Here is a 26,267-nt window from a genome sequence, read left to right as displayed (position 1 = left end):
CCAATGGTCATGGGCGTATGGCCCTATCTCAGTCTGGTGTGATCTTGAAAAGAAACAAGCATGATGCTACTACATCCTACAGCTCTGTTAACTGTTTTGGATGAGTTGTTTGTTTGGCAGCAGGGTGGAAAGCCAATGGTTTTCAAAGCACCCTGCTCTGGCTGTGAGGTCCCCAAGTTCCTTGTGCCATGACTGGCAGCTTGAGATGGAGAGGCATAATGGAGACACGCAAGGCCATGACCCAGCGGTTGGACTCCTTGCCTTGGCACAGTCCATTTCCACATCTCTCCTCTTTCCAGGCATGTGCTGTTCCGGAACACCTCCAACATTTTGCAGGAAAGAAGAGGGAACGCTGCAAAGAAGGAATAGAGCGCAGTCCAGCCCCAGGCCTGGTAGCTTCAGCATAGCATCACTGCCATCCACGCGCACTGGGAATGGTGGTTCTGCCCCGGCCCCCCGCGTTCCACCAGCCAGGACTGAAGTGAGCCCGTTCCGCTCAGCCCAGGAGTAACACGGAGTTAGGAGTGCCTCCGTTCCGAAGGCAGCCAAGCCCGTGGCTGTGTGAGCGGGTCCCCACGCGCTCAGCCCGAGGCTGTCATCGACCTTTTCCTTCTTTCCCAACGGAATCACGCCCGCGGGCCGCTGCCACAGCGCCGCTGGGCGCGGGCCGCCCGCAGCCAACGGCAGTGCAGCTCGGCCTTGCTAGCGGGGCGGCTCCGGGGGCGGTGCCGGTACGGCAGGTGCCTCCCTCCGCCACGTCAGGGGAGTTTCCCGAGGCGAGGCGGGTCGAGCCGCGTCTTCTTCCTCCTCGGTTTCCCCCGGCCGCCACCACCGGAGACGCCGCGGAGGGAGAGTAGTGCCGGCTGCCATGGAGGCCCGCTACAACCTCAAGAGCCCGGGTAGGCCGCAGCAAGCCGCTCTTCGGGCCGCGGCTGGGCGGGAGGGAGCGGGCCGGGCTGGGGGGGCCGAGCGCTCGCCCAACAAAGGGCAGAACTGCGGCCCGGCCTCAGCGCCACTGGGGTGGCGAGGGCCGGCAAGGGGGCCGAGCGGCAGGGCGAGCCGGGCGGGTCCGGGCCGTGCTGCTGATGCCGGCTGCGCAAGGCGGGTCGGCCCGCGATGCTTGGAGACGCTGGAGCTCTCGTTGAGGGGAGCAGAGTATCTCGGGGCGCTGCTGTGTCTGTATGTGTCCACGCCTTTTTATTCTTTTTCGTGGTTGGTGGACGCGTAGGTTGGAACTGCTGCCTGCTGGTGTGCGAACGTGGCTGTGCCCGTGCTGTCAGGTGTTTGCTGGCTCCTCGGGCCTGCGGGTGGGGAGGGACGGGCGGTGATGTTGGCTAAGTCTGTGCAGTGAGGCTTTTTCATAAGCTGTTGTGTGCTGTTTTTATGTGCCACACCTACACGTGCATGTATATGTGTGTTCAAGGGCTTCTGCAATGAAATTCTTGTGTTGCCAGCACCAGGCAGCATTTTGAGTCCTTAAACGAGGGTTTTCCTCAGGTGAGTCAAGGCCAGGCTGGATGTGGCTCTGGGCAGCCTGGTCTAGTGATTGGTGACCCTGCACATAGATGATCATTGTAGTCCTTTTCAATCCAGGCCATTCTATGATTCTGTGATGTCCTGAGAAACAGCACAGGAAGGGCAGAGAGGGGTTCCCTTCCCAGCAAGGGCCCTGAGTCCAGGTGGGCTCCCTCCTGGGGCAGCGACCTGTCTGTGGCTGTGTGCCTCTGTGGCTTCTCCAGCAGAGCTTCTGGGACTGTGAGGGCTGGCTGCATTTCTGGGTCAATCGTTGTCCTGCCCCTGTTGCTCCAGCCCAACTTTGGGCAGCAGGTGTTATCAACTTCATGTTACTGTGACTATACTGTCCTATTACCAGCATGGGGGGCGGGGAGAAACTTAGCATCGAGATGACTTGTGCTTTGCAAATGCAAATGACAGGCTTGTTCACAGAACATGCCTGTGTCTATTGCTAAATTATGTTTTCTTTTCTGTCTTTGTTCCTCACGCCCAACTTACCTAACTGAGTAATGAGGAGCACAAAGCAAGTCATGTGCTCGTTATATTTTAAAATACCAGGAAGGTAGATTTATTTCTTTTATTTCCTTTTTTTTTTTTTTTAAAAAAAAAAAGTCTGGTATGCTGCACATGTGTACTTCAAGGGCAGGCAAACATATTCACCAGTTCAGGTTTGCCACGTCACTGGAAGTAGTGGTGATGGTGTAACTTTGGGATCACCGGCAAATATTTGTGAAGCATTTTTCCACTCTCTTGTTTTCAAGTGAAAATTCTCTTTACTGACTTGATTTTCACCGCCTGTGCTGTTCTATTGCAAAACAAACCTCTTTCAGGAAAAATAAATGACTCATACAGTAGGTCGATATTGCTTCCCCAGATCAAACATCCTCTGTAGCATATGGCTGGTGAAAACCTGTTAAAGATTTGCTTTAAATCACTTGTTTCAGAAGCCAATAATGCAGTAAATCTTCCTATAAAAATATGAGCAGAAGATATTAAATACCAAAAAGAAATTCCAAGTAAATACTGTTTCTTCAAGTGTTATTACCCATTTATGTGAGTTAATTATTTTTACACAAAGCACTTAGTCTGGCACTTCTTTCTGCTGAGCAAGTAGATGGGCACATTCGATTATTTAATATTCCTATATGTTTTACAAATTTCTTTTGTTGTGTTTAAATGTGCAGTGTAAACGGTGTAGTGTTTTTTTACAATTGCCATTCAACTGAAGATGGAAGTGTACAATGCTCTAATTTTAAGATGGCTGTAATTAATGTAAGTGTACTGAAATACTTGATAACGAATCCACCATGTTTCCCATTTCCAGTAATGAGAAACGTGAGTCGGTATTGGGGCCTGTCCTTTTCAGTGTCTTTATTGATAACTTGGATGAGGACGTTGAGTGCACCCTCAGTAAGTTTGCAGATGATGACAAGCTGGCAGAGAGTGTTAATCTGCTTGGGTGAAGGAAGGCCCTACAGAGGGCCTATCTGGACAGGCTGGATAGCTGGGCTGAAGTCTGTAGGATTCTGAGATTCAACAAGACCAAGATCTGGATCCTGCACTTTGCCCTCAAGAACCCTAGGCAGTGCTACAGGCTTGAGGCAGAGTGGCTGGAAGACTTTGTAGAGAAAACACACCTGGTAGTATTGGTTGGCGCTTAACTGAACACGAGCCAGCAGTGTGCCCAGGTGGCCAAGAAGGCCAGTGGCATCCTGGCTTGCATCAGAAGTAGTTTGCCAGCAGGAGCAGGGAAGTGATCATCTCTCTGCACTCAGCTCTGGCTCGGCTGCACCTCAAGTACTGTGTCCAGTTCTTGGCCCTTCCCAACAAAGACTTTGGGGCCCTGAAGTGTGTTTGGAGAAGGGCAACAAAGCTGTGAGGGCTCTGGAGCACAAATCTTACAGGAGTGGCTGAGGGAACTGGGGCTGTTTCCTCTGAAGGAGGCTCAGGGGAGACCTTCTTGCTCACTAAAACTACCTAAAGGGAGGTTGTGGCAAAGTGGGTGTCAGCCTCTTCTCCTGTGTACCTAGTGATGTCACAAGAGGGAATGGCCTCAAGTTGCACCAGGGAAGATTCACAATGAATATTAGAGAAATCTTCTTCTCTGAAAGAGCAATCAAGTGCTGCACAGGGAGGTGATGGAGTCACCATCTCTGGAGGTGTTCAAGGAACATTTGGATGTGTGCTTGGGGACATGGATTAGTGGTAAATGTTGGTGACAGGTGGAAGGCTGGACTGGATATCTTGGAAGTCTTTTCCAACTTTGGTAATTCTATGATTCTGTGATTCTTATAACTGTTTTGTACCAGCACGAGAGGCTTTGCCTGTTGAAATCTGCTTCTGCATGAGCAAACTCTGGTTCCAGATGCTGACTTCTGTCTGCTCAATAGTTGTGAAGAGGGCAAGTGCTACTTACAAAGATTAGGAAAAGTTTATTTAAAAGTGATAGCAGACTTCTTAAAAAAAATTGTTTGCAATTAGAGAAGAACATGTTTTAAGTAAGAAAATTTGATTGAAAGAAACTTGTTCTTTTGTTGCTCTTAAGCCAAATTCTGGTGTAAAGCCGTGATATGAGCTGAAGTTCTTCAGTGATGCTACATGGGCACTATTTCTGTGAGTAGGTGCATTACACTGGACTTGTGATGAGGATCAGCTGCTCTTTCTGGTGCCCTTCATTTTTTTTTTTTTTTTTTTTTTATGCTTTCATATAGCTCAAACTAAGAGTACTGTTGCTGCACACCTTTGTCCCGATGTCGAGCAGGGCAATGCCACGGGTGCTTCAGCAACTCCCATTCAGCCAGAGTGGTGCGTGGAAGTGCTGTCTGGGCTTGGCTGATGAGTGAAGCTGCTGCTGGCCCTCGTCACCTGTCCTCTCTAGGGGTGAGGAGATGTGGAGCAGCCACCTGAAGCTGCCCCTCACATAATCAATGAATGTGTTGTTTTGTTGTTTTTTTTTTTTTTTAATTCTTCCCCAAAGGATCATTAATGTATGAAAGAAAAAAATTTACCCCTCTGTGCTTCATGCTTCTTTGTATTGCCTCAGTAAGGCAAAGCCTATTAAGCTTCTGCTTCATATTTTTCTGTTCTTGGCACTTCTAAAAGGACAAGCTGCTTTCTGTCTTGAAATTTCAAAATGGATTAGGCAGTGTATGTCAGCCTGCTACCATATGGCTGATAAACTGCTCCTGTTGGTAGTAAAGCTCAGCGCACTGAAACACAGACCTCATCCTCTTGGTGCTTAGAGAACATCTCTGTTTCTGAAATTTGACAGCTACTTGCAATAAGCACTTTTTTTTTTTTTTTTAATCTTTATTTTTGCTTTTTCCCTAAATGTTGTGTCCCTCAGCCTGCTGCAAGGTCAGATGTCAAACCTTGCAGCCACTCTCCTGCAGTGACAGGATTCCTTGGCCTCTTATTTCTCATGGGACGTCACCAGTCTTAGGAGCAGGTATTAGCACAAACACATACACAGAACTGTGACCACCTGCTTAGTGGCTCACGTGGAACCTGCAAACAACAGTGGTGCTTTTATTAGAGTTGTTTCCTTTTAGCAGGGCTTCTTATGTAGAGATGTACTGATGTGGGCCTGAGGGGCTGCAGACAGCAATGGAGTGAGGCATGGAGTACATGTCCTGCATTTGCTGTTGTTGGTGCCTCTGGATCCTGATGCATGGGGAGCATAATATGCCTAGGTGGTGATCCTCTTAGCTGTCGTCTTTAATTCATTTACTGCAGGGTGAAGAAACGCTTTCCTACAAACTATACTTTTCTCTCCGCTCTGTACTTCTATGCAAGTAAGGAAGCATTTCATGCCACCAAGTGTATGTTAGTTCTCTGTTACTAAAAAACAGTCAATAGAAAGTAAAGGAAACAGGTTGAATGGATGTTAAAAACTCGAGGCAGGCTGAAGATGTTGTTTGGTCTTAATGTATCCAACAAGCACCTTACCCTTGATAAGCTTTATCCTACTTTGTGTTGACTGAACAGTTGCTTTGAAATGTAGCTCCCTGTTCTGAGGGAAACAGAGTGAAGGTGTGTAGCTCCCGAGGGTGAGAAGAGAGTAGGCTCAATAAAAGCCTTCCTGTTTTTTGTTTGTTTTTTCCCCTCTCAGTTCTCAATACTCTGTATGAGTGCAGGAGTCATGTGGGTCTTGGGAGAGGATGGCAGTGAGGCCCCAAAGATGGAAAGCAACTGTCAAACTAAATTTTAAAATGAAAGCAATTTTGGAACCTGTGGCTGCCCCAGATATTATAATTCTGCAATTGTGTGTTTCAGTTCTGTAAGATTTTTTGTTGTTATCTCAAAAGATGCCCATCAGTGGCTTAAAGACTGGGGTGATTGGAACCTTCATCTGTCTTCTCGACATACGATTTTTGGGTGGATATGACTGGGATGTGAACTTTTCTTGCAAAAAAAAAAAAATGTATCTCAGTTCTCTAAGGAAATTGTAAATGTGGTCTCAGTTCAGAATTGAGTGACTGTGAACAGCTGTGTAAATTTTATAAAAATATGGTCAATTTTTTTTTAAAGATGTACAAAAATATAAAGGAATTTTTAAAAAAAAATCTGGTTGAAGGCATATTTTAATTTAGTGATAAGAAAAGTGAGGCTAAAAATGAATAGACAGGAAGAATGCAGAGGTGGAGCACAAAAGCTTTAGCCATGTGCTGCTTAGCTGTAAGTTTGGCAATAGTCTTATTGCTAGAGTAGTTACCACCAGGTACCTGGTGGTAGAGCAGAAGATGCTGTTCTGCAGGTTACTTTCCTGACCCCTCTCCACCCTGTTTATTGTTTTAATTACTGTGATTGCATGCAATTGACAGATTTTAAGCTGTCCAGGAAAATCACATCTGCAGTGGATCAACCCACAGATACCTGGTGCCATTGCAGGTCACACAAAGTTATGTGTTAGGCTCCCCGTGCGTAGTTCTTATAAACCAATCTCTAGGAGTATAACACAACTTGAAAAAGTACAGTTCTCCATGTAATAGAGCTGTAAGTGAAAGTATTTGATAACTCAACTTGAGAGATGAGGTTGCACTGCTGTGGGCTTTGCACCATGAGCTGCCTCGCTGATGCCCTTGTCGTGGAGCTCTGCGCTGCTACTTGGTGTGGATGTTAAGGCAGGCCTTTAGGAAGCTGGTAGCGATGTATGAGGCTTTTGTTTTCTGAGTGTTAGTCTGGGCTTCCCATGAGCGAAAGTGTCACCTTCCTTATGCTGCAGTCAGTCTCTTTGTTATGGGTTATTTGCATTAATATAACGCTCTTATCTTATCAGCTCGTTGGATTGCAATGCAAAGTGTTCATTGGTTATGCAAAAATGAACTGAAATCCCTTGTTAAATACAGAAGACTGGTATCAAAACAAGGCCCTGTCTGGCTACATACAATTGCTTTATTTTCAGGCTATCTTTATATTCATGATAGACCTTATTTTTAGAAACCTGTTAATATTTTACTAAGACAAATACCACAGGTGTTCAAATTCCATCACAAGCAATAATATTTACATTTAGGAAGTTGATCATTTACATTTTCTTTGTACAGTGTTTTCCTGAGCTCCTAGGTGCAGAGTTTTCTAAATTGAGCACAGTAGCAGGAGGACACGAATAGAACTTCAGGCATGGTCCAAGACAAACTGCAGGATGAATTATTCGTAATAAGAAGTAGGATTTAACTAAAATACTTTTTGAATAGAAATAAACCTACTTAAGTTCTTTACTAGGAGAGTGGTTAGGCCCTGGAACGGGCTGCCCAGGGAGGTTGTGGATGCCCCGTCCTTGGACGTGTTTAAGGCCAGGTTGGACGGGGTCCTGGGCAACCTGATCTGAATATGTATGTTGGTGGCCCTGCTAGGCAGGGGGGTTGGAACTACATGATCCTTGGGGTCCCTTCCAACCCGGGTGATTCTGTGATTCTGTGATTCTGTGATACTGGCCATACGTGTGTCCATCACACAGATTTTGCTTGTTAACGGTGATATTCCTCCCCACAAGAGTTAGCGGTACTTCTAGACTTGGTAACAGTTTGCAGTTCTTTGTATTGAATGAATCCAAATTGTTCTCATTTTTTCAGAATTGCCATTGCCAGGTACTCAGATGAGTCAGTGTGACTTCTTTTTTCTTTCTTTTTTTGAGTGGGTTGAAATGCCATGTTTCACATCAAGATTCTTTTAAACCAAGTTTGGATGAGTGTCATGCACTTGTTGCTAGCAGACTGCAGGAATTACTTTCATTTTTTCCACTGTAGTTAACTGTAGCTAAAGGAGGGACTGTGTTTATGTATTCTGCAGCTGTACTTAATGAAGTCAGGACTTTTGAAAAACATGAAATCCTATGCTGTCAGGATGAACCCTGTCAGTCAAGCCTGATCTCCTCTACCTGTCAGTGTACCTGTCACATGTGGAAGTACATGTACTGCTTTTTCTGAAAACATACTACCTTGTTTAATATAAAAAAACTTCTTACAAGCAATTTATCTTTGATATAGAAAAGCTAAGCAGTATATTTTGGTGTGTTTCATGTGCCAAGAATGGAATAGGATTTTGTATTCTTTCAGTATGTGTTTTGTAGGCTTATATCTATAGTCTGACTTTTGTTTAAAAAATATCTTAAACTTCTTGTGTTGAAATTCTGTCTAAGAGGAGCCTAGCTGCTTGTTCTCCACGCCTGGCAGCTGGCTGGGTTCATTCCTGGTGCACATCCCTGTGTTCCTGTGCTGCAGGCATGCGGGCTGCTCCTGGTGGGACAGGCCCAAAGTGCTGCTGTGTGTGTCCAGAGCCCTCCTTTTAGGCTAGGTACAAACTAACTTTGTTTGTTGAAGTCTTGGTAGGCTTTGTTATGTTCATTTTTCAGATTCTTCAGTTTTACTTGGTAGGATTTGTTCCACTGCAGAGTGGGTGACCTCGGGAGCTCTGTGAGGAATTGCCAGTATTTCCTGCTGCAGCAGAGAGCTCCCGTGGAGCATGTTTGCTTTCTGGACTGAATTAATTTTGTCCTGTTTATAATTATCAGGAAGTGTAAAGAAGGAAAAAAGCTCCTTACTGTAAATTGAAATTAAAATAGTGGGGAGGTCAGGGTAGCTTCCTTCATAGCATTGTGGAAGCAAGGCAGGTCACAGAGCTGGGTGGTGTAAATCCAGGAATTGTGCTTTACTCACAGTGTTTTCTAAAGCTGTGGTAAAAGGGAACTTGAGCAGTATTTTTCTTTCCGTGGATATAATTACGTGAGTGGGAGAGACATCCATGGCTTGAACTGGCCGCAGCTGATGGAGTAGGGCATCCTGTTGCCATTATATCCTCTTAAGGGGGTAACTGATATTGCTAGATTGGTTTATTTGTTGTTTGTTTGTTTGTTTGTTTGAGTAACAGGAGGTAGTAATGACTTCCTTTTTAATCTTGCACATGAGGTGACATCCTTCAGTTTCTTGTCTGTCATTCCTGTGTTCACTCTGCTTTTTGGATTGGCTGGGCCTATTGGGAGTTATTGCATGATGCTCATGAGAGCACCTGGCTGGGCAAGCACTGAAAACAAAAATTACTGAAGGGGAAGGAAGAAAGTGATGCAGCAAAGAGAGATTTGCTGGTTGTTTTGAGAAGAAGGATAGAGAGTAACTGTGAAGGCTGTGCTGAAATTAGAATAGAAGAATATCATTGTGTCCATGTTTGTTAGTAAGTTTAGATTACAGAGAACTGGGCCAATTTTTTGGCTGGGTGAATGTGTTTTCTAATATGGTATAAACACAAATCTCCTTATGCTGCTGTTGTGATGGCTTCTCTCAAGTCTTACTGTGATCTCCTTTGGATTGATAAGGAACTAATCACGTAATGATCATAAGAGGTGTCAGGTTAAAGATTTCCAGCAGTTGTTCAAAGGTGAATATATACCTCTTATGGTAAAATACTAGGATTGGTAGTCTCTTACATCTTGTCTTTGAAAACTGGGACTCGGTTAATGATAGTTTTTTCTCTTATTCTTTGATGAAGTTAATAATGCAACACTATTTTAATTCTGCTGCTAAGGCTTTCTCTTGAGAAACTTTGTGACCATGCAGCGTTTTTTATAACTCTGTGCTTGAATGAGTCATTTAAAAGATTTATTCAGCGTGAGCAATTTATTTTGTATCTGGGGTTATTAACTTAGTGAAAAAGCTGTGATGTGTTAGAAGTATTAGTTAGCTGAAAGGAGCTCTTTCCAAAGTGTTTACGTATGTTTGTGTGCAGTATGTGTTAATTTTTCTTTATTTTCATGTTTCGTGCTTTCTTTCTTTCAGCTGTCAAACGTTTGATGAAAGAGGCTGCAGAACTGAAGGATCCTACAGATCATTATCATGCACAGCCTTTGGAGGTTTGTTTCCCCATGTGCTTGCAGTAGCATGTAATAAAGCTCTGTAGTATATGCTATAAGTCCTCTATATACCTTTAAACGTGCATATTTAAATAGCAGCAAACTATCTTAAAGTAAATTCAGTTCTTCAGATGTTTTGGAAAGCAAGAGCCGAATTCCATATTTAATAGTACTGTGGACTGAGATTTTTAGTGAAAGTACACAATAATAGTGTTTTCATATTCTGTGTAGTGCTGTCACATGGGTACAATATGTTTATTCCCCCTTCTCTTCCCTGAGACTATTAAGTTTAATTAAGCTTTTTTTACAGTAATCAAAAATTAGCGTTACCACCACTATTTTCATCCCAAATCCAGAACATGGCATCACACGAGGGTTTTGAGTTGAAAGGATGGTGGAATTCTGGTGCTTAGAAGCATAAAAAGAAACACGTTCTGATCTTTTTCTGGAGTAATCACAAAAATAAAAGTTAATGTTTTGCTCAGTTTGGGGAATTGATTTGACTGCTTTCAGAAATATGTAGCATATTAAACATGCTTGTAGCTGGTAGCATGTTTCTGTTTTAGTACTGACTAACCTTGGTCTGTACCTCGTTTTCTTCTGAGGTGAGACGTGAGGTTTAGCTCATGCAATTACTTGTAATTGAAATGAGAACTTTATTTTGCAGTTTGAAAAGTGACTCATTAAGAAGTGAACAGTGGTATGTGAGAAGAAATGCTGGAAATGTTGACAGCTCCCTTCCTTGGGAAAAGCTGTAGCAAGATGAGCAGTCACAGGCATGTGATACCTATGTTCAGCATTAGTTAGGAGACCTTATTCACCAAAAGCAAGCTTCATTGGACTGCAGTGTTAATAGTAGGACTCGTCTTGTTTTTGTCCAAGGAATCATGAGCATCAGGATACCTAAAGCACAAAGCCAAACTCGGAGCTCCCCAAAATAATACTTAAGAAGAAGTTATTTCCTTGTCCAATGAAAATATTTTGAAATTCAAACTCTGTGTATTGCAGTAAGGCAGGATAGTGGTGAGTCTGTGGAAAAACAAATGAGGATGGGAATTCTCAGGAACTTGCATCAGATCCCTGTGTTGCCCTGGCACAGAGGAGATCTTGTAGGAGTCTGTGATTAATGTTCTTACTTGAAGAGAGCCCTCCAGTTCTGTATAAACTATTATTCATTGGGGCAAAGACTGAGTTTTCCCATATTTGACTCTTATATTCCACATGTCAGGAAATAAAACTGTTCTAATAATAGGCACAGATAGAGGTGAAGACCTTGAATGATACATTTGAATTTTCCAACTAAGTCATATGATAAGAAAATTACCAGGGAAGCTACTTCATTTATCCTGTTGGTTATCTTAATCTCTATCTGATTTTTTTTTCTTCTTTTAAAACTTGCCGTTCATTATTTTCTTAGAACAGAGGCTAAAGAAATGATGATTACATGTCAACTTCCTTGACACGTTTTTCTTTTTCCTTTGCTGTGGGTATTTTAGGATAATCTTTTTGAATGGCACTTTACTGTGAGAGGTCCTCCAGATTCAGATTTTGATGGAGGAATATATCACGGACGAATAGTGCTTCCACCTGAATATCCCATGAAACCACCAAGCATTATTTTGCTGACGGTAAGAATATGTGCTAGTTTTTCATTTTTTTACATGTTCATTTTTACCTTGGGTATCTGAGAGAAAGATTCCTGTCACCTAAGTTAACATTATCTTTTATAAGACGGGGCATAGTACAATTAATGCTCCCGGTCTAGTGACAGAAGTCTTTCAAAGTTACTTTGGTACTCTGTGGTTAGATGGAGTTTTGCGTCTACAAGCAGAAGGCTTCCCCAAGACTAATACTAATTGCTTATGTGGATGTCTAATCTTTCTGTTGTCTCTGTGGGTCATAGAATGAGTAATTATGGTTGGAAATGACCACAAAAATCACCTTGTCCATTTGTCAGCCTGCCACCACTGTGCACAAGGCCAGGCTGGATGGGGCTTTGAGCAACCTGGCCTGGTGGGAGATGTCCCTGCCCATAGCAGGGGGTTGGAGCTATGTGAACTTACCTGATCTACGTGGTCTCTGTTAACGTGTGTAAAGCACACCTATGATATGGGTGAAGGCTGTGTTTCTGTGTAATTTCATAGAGCTATAGATTTTCAGACTCTCCACACGTGTGTGGATTACAGGAGCAACAGGCAAGCCATCATGGCACACTGGGACGTATCAGGTAGGGGTCTCTGTGCATGAATGAAGGGAGTTGGCAGACTTCTTTGTTGGGAAGGCTGAATGCCATATTTGTGAGGTTGGTAGTAATACAGTTACAAGTATTGTTTGCATATGGATTTATGATAATCTTAATAACTTGTTTTCTTTGTACAAAATAAGCATGTTTTATTATATTCTCCTTTCTTTAAAGGCTAATGGCAGGTTTGAAGTGGGGAAGAAAATTTGCTTAAGCATTTCAGGGCATCATCCTGAAACATGGCAGCCTTCATGGAGTAGTAAGTACCAAATTATTTGAAAATCATCTTTACACTTGAAAAATCTTACAAAGAACACTACAGTGGCACCTCATTAATATCTTTCTTGATCCTTGGACTAATTCTTAGTATGCATGCCAAAACTCTCATGTGCTTCCCTGAATTCTGAGAAACTCTGGAATTGCTGCACGCTGAGGAGTGAGCAGGAAAAAAAACCTCTTTTCATGGTTTTGTGTGCATTACTTTATTTATTTGCATTGGTTTGTTTGACAAAACCTGACTGAATTACAAAGCAGTTCTGCTACTGTCAAGATTTTTTATTTATTTATTATGACATTAGGAGAATAAATGGAAATTGCATTGATACTGCAAATATTAAGCAGAACAGAAAGATCACCTTCCTAGCTCTGAGTAAGAATATGAGATGCAATTTCTGCTGCTTGTGTTCTACCCCATGCAAACACACCCATGCTCTTAAATGTACTTAATTTTTGCCAGGAGCAGCATGTGTGGGAAAATGAATAGAGCTCATAGTGGAAGGGGAGGCAGATTTTTGAGGGAGCGTATGGGAGAGTTGTAGAAATGTGAAGCTGTGAAAGAGGGACGCAGGAAGATTTGGAAATTATGGTCAATAAACACAAGCTGAAAAGATTGAGAAACGGAGGAATATTGACAAGCTGTTAATGTTTGTGCATCCAAATAAAAATTCTCAGACTTGTTAAGATATACTTAGCTTTTAAAAATGATTCTCACATAAATATTTTAAATTCCATTATTTCACTCACCCTCCCCTCCCCCCCCTTGGTCTAACCACTAAAATCAGCCTGAGTGTTGATTGAGAGGAGAGTGGTCAACTTTCATTCTAATGCTTTACCTCTGAGCACTCCAGAGGAAAGACATGGGATCTAAACTGAGAATAACTGAATGTTTTCCATGCATTTTAAAAGAAGTTTTATTATCTGAACAGTTTCTGAGTTGCACAGTTGATCCAAGGTGATGATTCTGTGTTGCTTAGTACAGGATATCAGTTATTTCTTTGAATATCAGTTGCATTTTTAAAATAATGTTGATAAGATCTTAGGAATTCAAGTACTGTCAAATCTTTTACTTTTTTTTTAAAGAGCACAGAATAGTCTTTGGAATAGGAATGCATATGCATCCTGTATTATTTTGTGATGTTTTTTTCATATTATATTTATTTACCAAATCTTCTGGCAAACTGCTTTGAATTCTTAAATCTCACGAATGTATGTAAAGCAGAATTGGAGGATAAGTATTCCAAAAAGAGATGTTTTAGGCAACAGTTCTGAGTTATATGTGTTTAAGTTAGTTCCTTACCCAACATGAAGACATAAAGGGAACAAATTCTGCAGTACACTTCATATAAGAGAATCACTGAGCTTCTGTGCACTAAATGGCAGAATGTGTGTCTGATAGGAAGTATGCACAAAAAGAAGGATGCCTTATGAATCTGCATCTTTCTTCCTTATTATTATATATCTGTTCTTATTTGGAGCGTAATAGTAAAGTTTGGAACTCTATAGTGATGCAGTATTTTTGTGACAGCTTAGCTTTCCTTCTCTGTGTTGGCTGATGGTAAAATAAGACTTTGACTTGCATTATACTGTGAAGTTCAAAAAATGGGAAGTCATGTTCTGTGTTTAGAAACAAACAGCTCTGCGTGTGTGAAACTCAGACTGCTCTTATGGACAAAACAGAAGTTTTATGGGCAGTACTGTAACCCATCTTACTCATTGCAGAGTAAGATGAAGTAGCCATTATTTCTGCAACTTTATTTATACCTCTGTTTTTCTATTTTAGTAAGAACAGCTTTACTAGCAATTATTGGATTTATGCCAACCAAAGGTGAAGGAGCAATAGGATCTCTGGATTATACACCAGAAGAAAGAAGAGCTCTCGCGAAGAAGTACGTATTAACTTTGTTACTGTGGATAAATGCACATATACTGTCTTTTTTGAGTAAGGCATTAAGCAGTAAGTAGTGTAAGTCAGGAGACTGTTCTCTTGAGCTTACTTTACATTTAAATAGCAAAGCAAACAAACAAAACCAAAACAGTGGAATATTCTGTGCCTTACATGTTTTTATCTTCCTGAATATTATGCAAGCTGAAGACTTATGGGTGAACAAATTACCTGGGGAGTGCTGTGCTCCTGCCAAGGTTGTGTGGTCAAATTAGAAGTTCATCTGTAATTTGTTTGGTAGAGATGTGAGTAACATTGTATCACAATGGTAATCATCCTGCATAAGGAAAATTAATGTGATGGAGTAAGAGTGAGTGATAGAGAAAACAAAAACAAAGCCCCTTTTCCCTCAGGAACATAGTAAAACAGCAACAACAACAATCTAAAGTAATGGCTTCTGAATAATTTTTAGGAAATTAACTTAATTATATTTGGGATTTTAATGACATTATTAGCTTGGTAGGCAGGGGAAGAGCAGTGGATGTTGCTTATCTCTACTTTAGTATGGTTTTCAGTACTGTCTTCCTTTCAACATCCTCACAGAGGAAAAATTGTGAAACATAGCCTAGGTAAGTGCATAGGGAGTTGGGTTGAGAACTGGCTGAGCAGCCTGGCTCAAATGACTGGGCAGGGATTTTGAGTCCAGCTGGAGGCCAGTCATTCGCTACTGGTGTACCCCAGGGGTTGATGGTGGGACCAGAGATATTCAGCATCATTAATGACCTGTATGGTGGGACATAGTGTGCCCTTGGCAAGTTTGCAGGTTGTTAAGAACGGGGAAGAGCCTCTAAAATGCCAAAGGCTTGTGCTGCCATCCAGAGGGACCTGGACAGGCTGATGAAATGGGCGAAGAGAAATCTCAAGAAGTTCAGCAAATGGAAATGCAAAGTACAGCTCCTGGGGAGAAATAATGCCAGTATCAGCTGGGACCAACTAGCAGGAATTTGGCTTGGCAGGAAAAGAAATGGGGTCATGGTGACTCTAAGTTAGCTGTGACACAGCAGTGCACCTTTGCATCAAAGACCAGCAGCCTCCTGGGCCGTTAGGAATGGCATTACCAGCATGTGGAGAAAAAGGTGATCTTTCCTCTATGCTGCAGTCTACACCTGCAGTCTTGGATGTGGGCTGGGGCTGTGTCTAATTCAGGATACAGTCTTGATAGGAATTACTGAAGGGAGTCTAGTTGAACTAAATGGCCACCAGAGGCCAGGTGCCCTTGTTTTTTTTAACAGACGGGTGTGAGTTTACTGTGCCTGTACTCTGAGCTAATCAGCAGCCTGCAGCATGGCACTGTGTTATAGCTAATAAACCCTGCTGAGAGGTAGGGTTTATTGAATTGATCTGGATAGTGTGTTACAAAGGCTGTTTGGTCTCTGGTCAGCTTGAAGAACTGCCTTCAATATGCACTATAGACAAATTCTGTGTGCAAGAGTAAAGGTAATGCTTTAGCAGAAACTTTTGGATTTGAAGTACAAAGTCCTAAGAGAATATGTATTTGTAGTATAGATTCTATTCAACATGTTTCAAGGTAATGCAGTTCATGGGGGTTGAGGGATGGGAAAGAGGCTTTTGGTCTTGAAACTGCGTCATTATATGGACTGCTTTGCAAATGCTTTGCTTAGCCAAGCATATAAGAACATTATGAGAATGTGTCATTCTGAGTTCTGTCATTTTGTGGCCAGGTCACAAGACTTCTGTTGTGAAATGTGTGGCACATCTATGAAGACAGCTCTCTTACCACTAACGTCAGGAAGTGGATCAAGCCAGGCAGACAAGGAGGCTAAAGAACTTGCCAGACAAATTAGCTTCAAGGTGTAGTAACTGTTCAAATATCTTTTTGTCTGCTGTACAGAACTGGGAGGGGGGGAAAAAAAAAAGTAAATTGTGGAAAAAAGTTATTTCACAAACCTTCATAGATTACTACATGGAAATTTGTGTTTTTAAGGACAAACTGAAGGAGAAAAATGGGAATGGATCTCTGGAAATGTGACAGTTTATAAACTGTGCATCTCAAGTACTGATTAATTGGTAATAATTTCAGTGATAGCTACTCTGGTAAAAACTGCATACATTGCTTTCAGTTCTATGTTTTCACTTATAATGTGATTAAATTCTCCAGACTTTGTCAGAAATGTGCTAGGAAAATTTGGGCAACGCTAACCTAAATTGTTTTTCTTTGTGTTTTTTTTTTTTTTTTTTTTTTTCTTTTGGCTTATGGAAGGAATAAAACATTCTTACTGAAAAATGGTTGCAAATGCTTTTGAACTACTCTGCAGCTGAAGATACTGAAAGTTGAACTCTGGTGTGAAAGTTGCTCTTACCCGAAAATGTGTTCTCTAGCTCGTGTTTTGGTAAAAGTAAGGTTTTTTAGTGACATCTGTGCCTGAGGAAATTGCATGACTTGCATATACAGTTTTTTTTTTTTTTCACTGGGTTTTGCTCTAAACTTCATATTTTTCCACTAAGGAAGGGTGCTGTGTGTGAGTGGGGGTCAGCAGAGAAAAATAATGTGACAGTGTAGCAGTGGTGTAGAATGCGTCCTCAGAGAAGGAATGCTAGTGTGTCCTCTTATATCACCCATTTTTTTTCCTAACACTGTCCTAAAGACTGTGGGGTTTTTTGTGTGCTATGAGAGTGAAGATTACTTCATCACTGCCAGTTTTGCAAGACAGGTGCATTCTTTTCTTACCTCACGCCTACACATGTTAATATAGGAGTCTACATGTAATGCTCACGGTTACAAACTCAACCAGATATTTTTGAGGATGAGGAAGCACAGACAGAATTTTGAAGCTGAGCCACCCAGAAAAGCAAATTAGATTCACTGCCCATCTTCTTTACAGTGTATAAGATTTAAAAAGTGTGAGTTTAGTTTTTTAAGCACTGCTAGTCTTTATTGAAGAAATATCTTAGTACAATTTCTCCTTTCAAGAACTCATCTCTCATACTTTTTTCTCAAGACTGAAGTTTTTGAAGTGAAAGATTTAAGGATGTCAGTCTCTAAAGACCATTGATGCATTCCATGTATTTAACTCAATTTCTGAAGGGGAAAAAACACTGAAGGAATAAGTGAACATGATTCAGGGTTTAACATTCTCTTTACAGTCCTTCATTCTGTTTTGTTTTAATGCAAGGTAAATTAGCTCTCTTCTGTAGGTGCTCTTAACTCCCTTTCTCAAATTGCTTTTTTTTTTTTTTTTAATGTTTTCTACACCTCTGTCTTTATCATTCATGTCATGTTAGACTGAAACAATTTGCATGTTTGTAGTGAAATAGTATGAATTACTAGCAGAGTACAGAAATACAGAAGTTTTTAATAATTTGAGTACGTTTCATGTCAACTTATGGGATAGGATTTCTCCTTAAATAGCCAATTGGGTGTGTAAATTGGGTGAGCCTCTCTGCTAGTAAAAAACATAAGCAATATCTACATTATCTTCATCCTTGTAGAAGAGATTCCCTAACTTTTTCTAGATCCTAGGATTATAAGAAATTCTTTCATACCAGCCTTAAGCAAAATGATAACTTTTTAAAATACTCATGTTTGGTCTTGAAAAAAGAGTACGAAATTCAAGAGGAAAAGGTGTTCCCTTAATATTCCCACTTTGAGCTTACATGTTTGATAGAGAGCAACAGTTTTTAACATAATAACACTGACTTGCAGATCTTGTTCATTTTAGATGTTATGTACCATAAATACCATTCCACTTAAAAGATACGACTCATATATGCATTATAAGAATTTATTCCGTAAAACAATGTTATATCCACATGATGCCATTATAAGGCATATTATGCAGTAAAATTAGTTTTCCATCCACTTTCGTTGTTATGTTTAAATTTGTTCAATTTTCTGTGAGGTTTCTGGATTTTCCAGGAGCAAAGGTAACTCCTGGAGAAAAGAGAGATTAGGCTGGAAAAAGATGCTAAATTGGTAAACTTTGGAGTACTTTTTTTTTTTTTTTTTTTTAATTAATGTGACTTCAGTCTAGTATACTAGTCTTAATACTTTAATAAACTAAAGTAAATCAGATGCCTGAGGAAAGGAAGTACCAACTGAATGTGAGGGGGGGGAAAAAAATCACCACGAAGGCTGTTAAACACCAGAGCACAATTCTCAGACAAACTGTAGCGTTGCCAGCTTTAGAGAGGCTTGAAACTTGAGTGGACACAGCCCTGCTTGGAGGAGAGAGTTGGATCCAGTGATGTCTGAAGTCCCTTCAAGCCTAAATTATTCCATGAGTCTGTGTTGATTTGTTTCTGATCCACATTTGAGTCATAAATTGTTCTATCCTAACTATCCTGATATTAGAGTCCATAGTAGTCCATATAGTACTCTCTATAACTTCCTGAAGGGAGGTTGTAGTGAGCTGGGGGTCGGCCTCTTCTCTCGTGTCATTAGTGATAGGACCAGAGGGAATGGTTTCAAGCTACGGCAGGGGAGATTCAGGCTGGACATGAGGAAGTATTACTTTTCAGAAAGGGTGATCAGGCACTGGAATGGACTGCCCAGGGAGGTGGTGGAATCACCGAGCCTGGGGGTGTTCAAGGAAAGGCTGGATGTTGTGTTGAGGGACATGGTTTAGTGGGAGCTATTGGGAATAGGTGAACGGTTGGACTGGGTGATCTTTTAGGTCTTTTCCAACCTTGGTGATTCTATGATTCTACGAGTAAAGTGTAAAAAGAAGTCAGTATTATCATTGTCTGATTGTAAGTATTTTTAAATCTTAAAGTCATGTTCAGATAATTTCAGTGGCAATAGCATTCCAGGAAAATCAGAAAATTAAGCGTCAAGAAACAGGGGATTTGATTTCCCCACACAGAACAGCAATGTGGAAGAATATTATTATTTTGTCATCTTCTTAGTTTGTTACCTACGTGACTGGTTGGCTTCTAACCAGTTTGTATTTCCTGCTACCTTTACTTATATTTTCATTTGAACTCAGGTACCAATCCTTAAATTTGGAACTGTAATCTCTGGAATAAGTTGAGATTCTGATACAGCTTTTGGGAGATGTAATATTGCGCTCTTCAGGGAGAGAGACTTGCTCACGGGGTGGGGGGGGGGAAGGAGGGGAGGAGACTATCTGGTCCCAACCTTTTGATTTTTTTAATTGCTTTTTTTAAATTTGGATATGTATATGCTGTAAAGTGTTTCAATTCAGGAGTGTGATGATATGTCCTTCTCTTATTGCAAACATACTGTTTTAGGAGGAGGCTTGTTAACAACTCTCCATATATTCCTACAGATCTACCAGTATCTCAAATTTCCAAAAGTGTGAAACATTAATTCTGAAAAATTATGCTTATTAGACATTTTATATGTGTATGTAATACAGCATTATAAGGGTGTGTAAATCTATTTTAGTTCTTGCACTGAAACTTAATGAAAACTTACTGCCTGATGCAGGGTAGTGCCCTGCACACGCATGCTTTCTGGCTGTGAGACGATCCTAGTACTCAAACCACTACAGCAAACTCAAGGTAGCACTTTGTGGAGCTAATTAGCCCTGATGAGAGACAGGCTGTGTTAGTTCCCGTGTGACAATACAGTCAGCACTTAGTTAAGCATCATGAGAAAGAGCAGTTTTATAAAGATGATGTTATTTCTGGCACAGTAATCTTTTGAAGAATTTTCTTCTTTTGTTTTTTTTTTTTTTTTTTTTTTTTTGATGTTATACCTATTATTATGCACAAACAAATAGAACTAAGAAAATATGAAATAAAACTGGGATATTGTCTAAGCTGGTGTTTATTATCTGTAATCTTATTTCATTAGAGTTAGATTTTCATAAACCTGTTGATGTTGAAATACAGTTGGCATCATTCTTGGAATGAATATTCTAGGAAAATTTAAATCTTCTTTCAACTTTGAACTCACCTCTGAAGTGTGTGCATGTATTCCTTGCAGGCAGAAGTCAATTCGTCCAGGAAGTCTGAAGCAGAACCTTCAAACTCAGCAGGACTGAACTGCTCTGCGACTTCACCTGAGCCCCAGCAGGATGGTGCAACTCAAGCATTCCGGGATCCAGCAAGTGCAATGGTATGGTCCATGTCTGAATTTTATCAGTACATAGTCTGAATGTGAAATCTGCACTACTGATAGTAACAGAGAGGAGGCTTTGTTACCAGTATGCAATCCATGTGTTTCTTGTCAAATTTCTGCATTTCATGTAAACTTCAGCAAACATTATGCAGGATGGCTTCTGAAAACAGAGATCTCGTGTTTTCACTTTCTTCTTTTAAAACCAAACTATAAGACTATTTAAGTACTCTTCATGCAGTTATTTTTCCAGTAGCTCATTAAATACATGAGGTTACACTTCATTACAATATTATGTCTTAGATACTATTTGCCATCTGCAGAATTATAGAATCATAGAATGGTTTGGGTTGGAAGGGACCTTTAAGATCATCTAGTTCCACCCTCCCTGCTGTGGGCTACACTTCCCAGTAGACCAGATTGCTTGAATCCCCATTCAGCCTGGCCTTGAATGCTCCCAGGAGGGGCTACCCACACCTTGCTGGGCAACCTGTTCCAGTGTCTCACCATTCTCAGAATAAATAATTTCTTCCTAACATCTAGTCTAAACCTACGCTCTTTCAGTTTAAAATTGTTTCCCCTTGTCCTGTTGTCGTTACATGCCCTTGTAAAAAGTCCCTCTCCTGCATACCTGCAGACCCCCTTTGGGTACGGGAAGGCTGCTATAAGTCTCCCCCTGGCACCTTCTCTTCTCCAGGCTGAAGAGCCCCAGCTCCCTCAGCCTGCCCCCACAGGGGAGGTACTCCAACCCTCTGGTCTTCTTTGTGGCCCTCCTTTGAACCTACTCCAACAGCTTGATATATAATAGATTTTTTTTCAATTGTGGTCTTAATGAAAGGCAAAAAATGTTGCAGTGGTAATTTGTAGCTTTTAAATTTGACTAAAATACTCTTACATTTGAACTACAAATTAAACTTACAAATTGAATTACAAATTAAACTACATGACATTTACATCTTCATACTGCTAGGTATAGAGCTTACATAATAGTTTCAGAAGTGACCGAGGCCTGGTAATGGGCCAAGGCAGCTGCTGTTATGACTCTGGCAAATGCAATCTAAAGTCACTGATAAATTGCAGACAAATCCCAGCTAAGCTGTGTTTTTTAGTGAGGATGGGGCTGCAGATTGGTTAAAAAAACTCTAACACGTCAAAGAACGTCAGACCATCTGTTGCATGTTTGCAACATATTTTCAAGCTATGTAGAAATATAAACATGCTAATAACATATGTTTTTTCCACAAGAAGGATTTTTCCAGACCGCTCAGAATTTAATAAACCATTTTGTTTCATTCTTCTCAGTACAAATCCTGGCTTATATTGTAGAACTGGCCAAAATACCAAACGGCTGGTAGCGTTTTCTTGGGGGCAGTGGGGATGGGGAAGGAAACTTCAGTCAAAATTGTTTTTGTTTTTGTTTTTTTTCAAATTACTCCTGTTTCTGAGAAATCGGTCAGTGATGCTGTCTTTGTTGTCATTTACCAACTTAATTTACAGCAGAATAGTCCCATGTGGAATGCATGTTTTAAGCATAATAAGAATATTTTAAAAATGTTTGTATGCCATAGACAGTAAACAAAGAAAAAGTTAATTCATGTGTTAAGAGATCAGAACATCACTGTCTAATGGGCTTTAGTTTGATTTTGAAGAAATACCTGTATTTGTGAGCTGCTAGTTCTTGGACGTTAGGAATTTTCTGGAGCCATTTTCATGGAATCATAGAATGACCTGGTTTGAAAAGGACCACAATAATCATCTGATTCCAACCCCCCTGCCATGTGTAGGGTCACCATTTTTCGTGCTAAAACTAATAGAAATCTTCTCAAAGCATGTAGGGGGCTGGAGAGACCACCTCCTATAGCAGTGGTCACCTAAATGTTGGTACTTGTACTTTCATTGTAGTCTGTGGACTTGTTATTGGAGGCTGGAGAGCTATGCAGAGACTGATAGGGCACATTGCCCTTCTATCCTTCTGGTTGTTCTGGCTGGTGCTATGGGCTGTTATGGGAGTATGAAGTTCAATCCATGTTAATACACTAAATGTAGGTGGACAGATGTGTGGTAGATATCCCACCTTGGTGTACACAGTTAATGAAAAAAATTGATAAGAATTACAAAGTGTCAGGCTAAAAACTGGCTATTGCATTTTTTTTTTTTTTAATAAATTAGGAGGATATTAAACCTCCCTTGTTACTAAGCAGTATACTGTAGCAGTGTCTACTAAAATACTGACTGGATGAAGAGTAAGAGTGATAAAATAGTGCAGCTGAAGTCAACTAATATTCAACTACTGAGAGAGCAGCTTGTGTGGGAAAATGAAGCTACATATTGATATGTGAGCTTTATAGAAGTACATATTTTCCTTTTGCTTCTGTGTGATCTTTTTTCTTTGAATTAGACTACTCCTTATTTTTCAGCCCACAGCATTGGATTTTTTGGTTGCTTTTTTTTTTTTTTTTTTTTTTTTTTTTTTTAAACATATATTCTCCTCCTCTCTTTCTGAGAAGGAAAGAGGAAGAGAACAGCGTGGTAGAGCTGAACTGCTTATCCAGTGTTAAACCACCAACCTGCTTGTGTTATTCTTGGCTGTCTCTGCGGATTAAAAACCCCAGGTGGAAATACATCTATTTTACAAGATTTTTCTTTGGAGCATCCCAGGCAGCTTGCTTACTTGGGCAAGAAACCTGAGTAAACAGCAAGCTGTCAAGTAGTTGCACTGGACTGAAAACATCCATTTCAGACCTACCTCTTTGTTTTAATGCTTAAACATTTTGACAAGGCTCAGTCTTAAATTCCAGCGTCTGTGTCACCGTTCTTCATAATGTAACACTGCAACTTCTATCCTTTCAACATTAGAAGCAGGATTGGGACAGTGGAATGTCAAATCCCATGGCTTCGGACCTACAAAGTGAGAACGGATCGGGTTTAGGATGATGCTCTCCTGAGCGGAGCAGCAGCTGCCATAGCTCGTTTGTCACTGGACGTAGCGGCAGCCAAACCTGTGGCCAGCAGAGGGCAATAGTTATGTGCGTGCATAAGTGCAGGAATCAGCAGGGCCTTTGTTTCCAGGGATTTTGTTTTGTCTTTTGTTTTCCCAGTGATATTTATGATGATGAGAGCAGAATTTTGGACCTGACTGATCACAGGAAGCAGTGCAGCAGTGCTTAATCTCAGCCCTTTGTAGTTTTCTTCTTCCCTTGCTTTACTAAACTTGTTTCCCCATCACTATAGGTGACTTAAAGATCCGAAGACTTAACTGCCTGATTGATTACTAAAGATTTCTTGAACTGCAAGTAGTTGAGCAAATCACAGGCAAAGGTATTTGAAGTACCTGGATTTGAAACTAAGCTAGATCTCAAATGTTATTTGACAGACTTTCTTCAGACACTTCATGTCCTTAGAACTGCTTGAAATAGATCTCTCAAGGTGATGTGAGGACAAACTGGCTCTACGTAACAATATAATAAGTACTGGTAACATTTTTATCAGTATTAAGAATTATCTGAAGAGGCCATTTTAGTTCTACAGGTTGTCTTTGTTACCAGCTTTGCATACTGCCTTGCCTGACAGCCCTTCGTGTTTCTCTTTCAGTCAGAAGCTCAGCCCGGCAGCACAGCAGCTGGTCAGGAGCGTGCTCCGTCTGTGCCCACAAACACATCCCTGAGTCCCCGGCAGCGTCGTGCCCAGCAGCACAGCCAGAGATGGGCTCCAGCTTCAACTGACTTTAATCGGGTGCAGCAGCCCAGGGCCAACCCCAACCACACTGGATCCACCGTTCTGATCGTCCTTCTGACCTTTGCGCTCGCGGCTCTTATATTTCGGAGAATGTGCTTGGCTAATGAGTACATATTTGAGTTATAAGGTTGTCTCTATTGTAAGAGCAGTGATTTGGATGCTCTACTGAACGTTCTGTATTGCATTTGACATGGGAACTGTTTACAAAGATTACTTTTGTATGTATGCTTACATCCATACGAATGTTAATGTAGCTGCAGATACGTTACTTTAAGAGAAGCCAAGCTGGACGTCTGACTGCAAGAAGTGTTAACTCAGTGCCCAACAGATTGCTGGAGAGAGCGTGGTGAAGTAGTAAGGCTAAAGGACACGTGAGGGGGGTGGTACAGTAATTTATTAATTGGAAAAAGGCAATTTTAAAAAGTGGCTGATTCACTTTTTTAATGGAACATAAATGCAATTACCAACCCTGTATAAGTTAGCATAAGATCTAGCATTGGAGACAAAATTATAAAATGAATCAGTACAATGTGTTGGGGCCCAGTGAGCTCTTAATTTAGAGGTGATACAGCTTTGTAACACTTCATTTACTGTGACACATTTCTAGAGCAGAACACATACAAACTGGTTGAGATTCTGCTCTGTGTGTGTGAAAGGGGGAAAGGAGTGGGACAGGAAAGAAGGGGCCAGAAAACTATTTGCATTATTTTGTTTTTTTATTTGTTTGTAGGTAAGACTGGATAATCTTCTGCAAGATTTGAATGTCCTCTTCTAATACTCTCAACTGTATATCTTGCTTTTTTAAAATTGGAAGGTTAATGTAAAACATGCCTATTCTTGCAATAGTTATAAATATGTAATATAATTATTTACCCAGAGTTATTGTCTTTTAATTATACCAGAAGTATACATAGGGCATTAAGCCAAATGTTTCACTTGTGGTTTTATTTCCTAAAGAAAACATAAACCTTATTATACTTAAGCTCTCATATATATGAACATGCTTAAGAGAACTATTTATTAAAACTAGGTAGTAACAAACTGTTTCAAGCCAGTCTTCGGTTACGTTTTAAGTATCTCAGAACTTTTTATTTGTTTTGTTTTGGTGGTTTGTAGCCTGAAATCAATATTGGACCCAGAGACTTTCTGTATTATTATTTTATTAAAAATAAATAACTGGTAAGATACTCATGAATGCTGTGAAATCATATATTCGGGCAATAGACCAAAACTTGTTAAGGTTTGAGAGGTTTTGTCTGTAGAATCTTCTAAGGCATTGCAGTGAAGTAAAAGAAAGCAATTGGTGGGATAATCTTCCACCCATGTTACTGTAACTAAATCTTGGTTTTGTTGTCAAATAGCACAGACTTCAGCTAGATTTTCATCCTGCTCCTAGGCAAGTACTTACTAAAGTACTCTCCTAAATTTTGTGAAGTACAGTACGTGGCAGTGGTTTGAAACATTAATGTAACTATAACAACCTCTAAAATAAATAAAGCCCGTTCTATGTCTAATGGGGCTATTGACATCTGATTTTTTTAAGACAACAAATCTTTATAGCATTGTTGATGCTCTTGCTTGTGGAACAGAGATGGAAGAAAACTACATGCTTTACTGAACAGATCACATTCCACTGCAGAACAGTTTGGTGTCCTCTGTGATGTTTTTCCTCTTTGTAAATTTATTTTGTTAGAAATGTTTACAATAATTTGAAGGTCCCATAGTCTCTGAAAGTGGTATTCTTGGTTGGTGTGTTGTTTGGATACCTGCTCTGTATTACAGACTGTACTCACAGGAGAGCTGTGTGAGAAGTCTGACCCACAGGAGTGTAGTGCTGGCTTTTGGCCTTTCTGCTCCTTTGGAAGCTTTGTTCTGAGTGTACGTTTCTGTTTCTAGAGCCATGCTGCTGTGCCAGCATACTTGTTGTTTAGAAAAATAAACGTGGATGTTTATTCACTGGCACATAAACCAACTGGCTGCTGATTTATATGCAGAGTCTGCTGTGCATGTAGATAATTGGGGGGGGAGGCTGTGTTTTAATTTTTATCTGAAATTTAACAGTAAATAAAACAATTTTCTGTGGAAATAGCTTATCTTTTCTCTTCAACAGCATGAAGAGCCAGAACCTAGGGGGGAAAAAATCAGCTATCAAAGTTCCACTGTTCCA

General features: G+C 40.7%; 1 protein-coding gene across 1 annotated transcript; it reads left to right on the top strand.

Moving 5' to 3' along the window:
• Nucleotides 1–675: 675 nt before the first annotated feature.
• On the top strand, nt 676–25,753 carry UBE2J1 (ubiquitin conjugating enzyme E2 J1). The gene is made up of 8 exons (XM_048937828.1): nt 676–899; nt 9,786–9,859; nt 11,356–11,487; nt 12,276–12,360; nt 14,161–14,266; nt 16,005–16,134; nt 20,234–20,365; nt 23,957–25,753. The coding sequence occupies exons 1-8, from the start codon at nt 869–871 to the stop codon at nt 24,224–24,226; spliced, it is 960 nt and encodes a 319-aa protein (XP_048793785.1). The 5' UTR covers nt 676–868; the 3' UTR covers nt 24,227–25,753.
• The last annotated feature ends 514 nt before the right edge of the window (nt 25,754–26,267 follow it).

The sequence above is a fragment of the Lagopus muta genome, chromosome 2, assembly GCF_023343835.1.
Source record: "Lagopus muta isolate bLagMut1 chromosome 2, bLagMut1 primary, whole genome shotgun sequence".
Taxonomy (NCBI): Eukaryota; Metazoa; Chordata; class Aves; order Galliformes; family Phasianidae; genus Lagopus; species Lagopus muta.
Note: the sequence above shows the minus strand (reverse complement) of the source record. Positions and strands in the feature narration are given on the sequence as shown.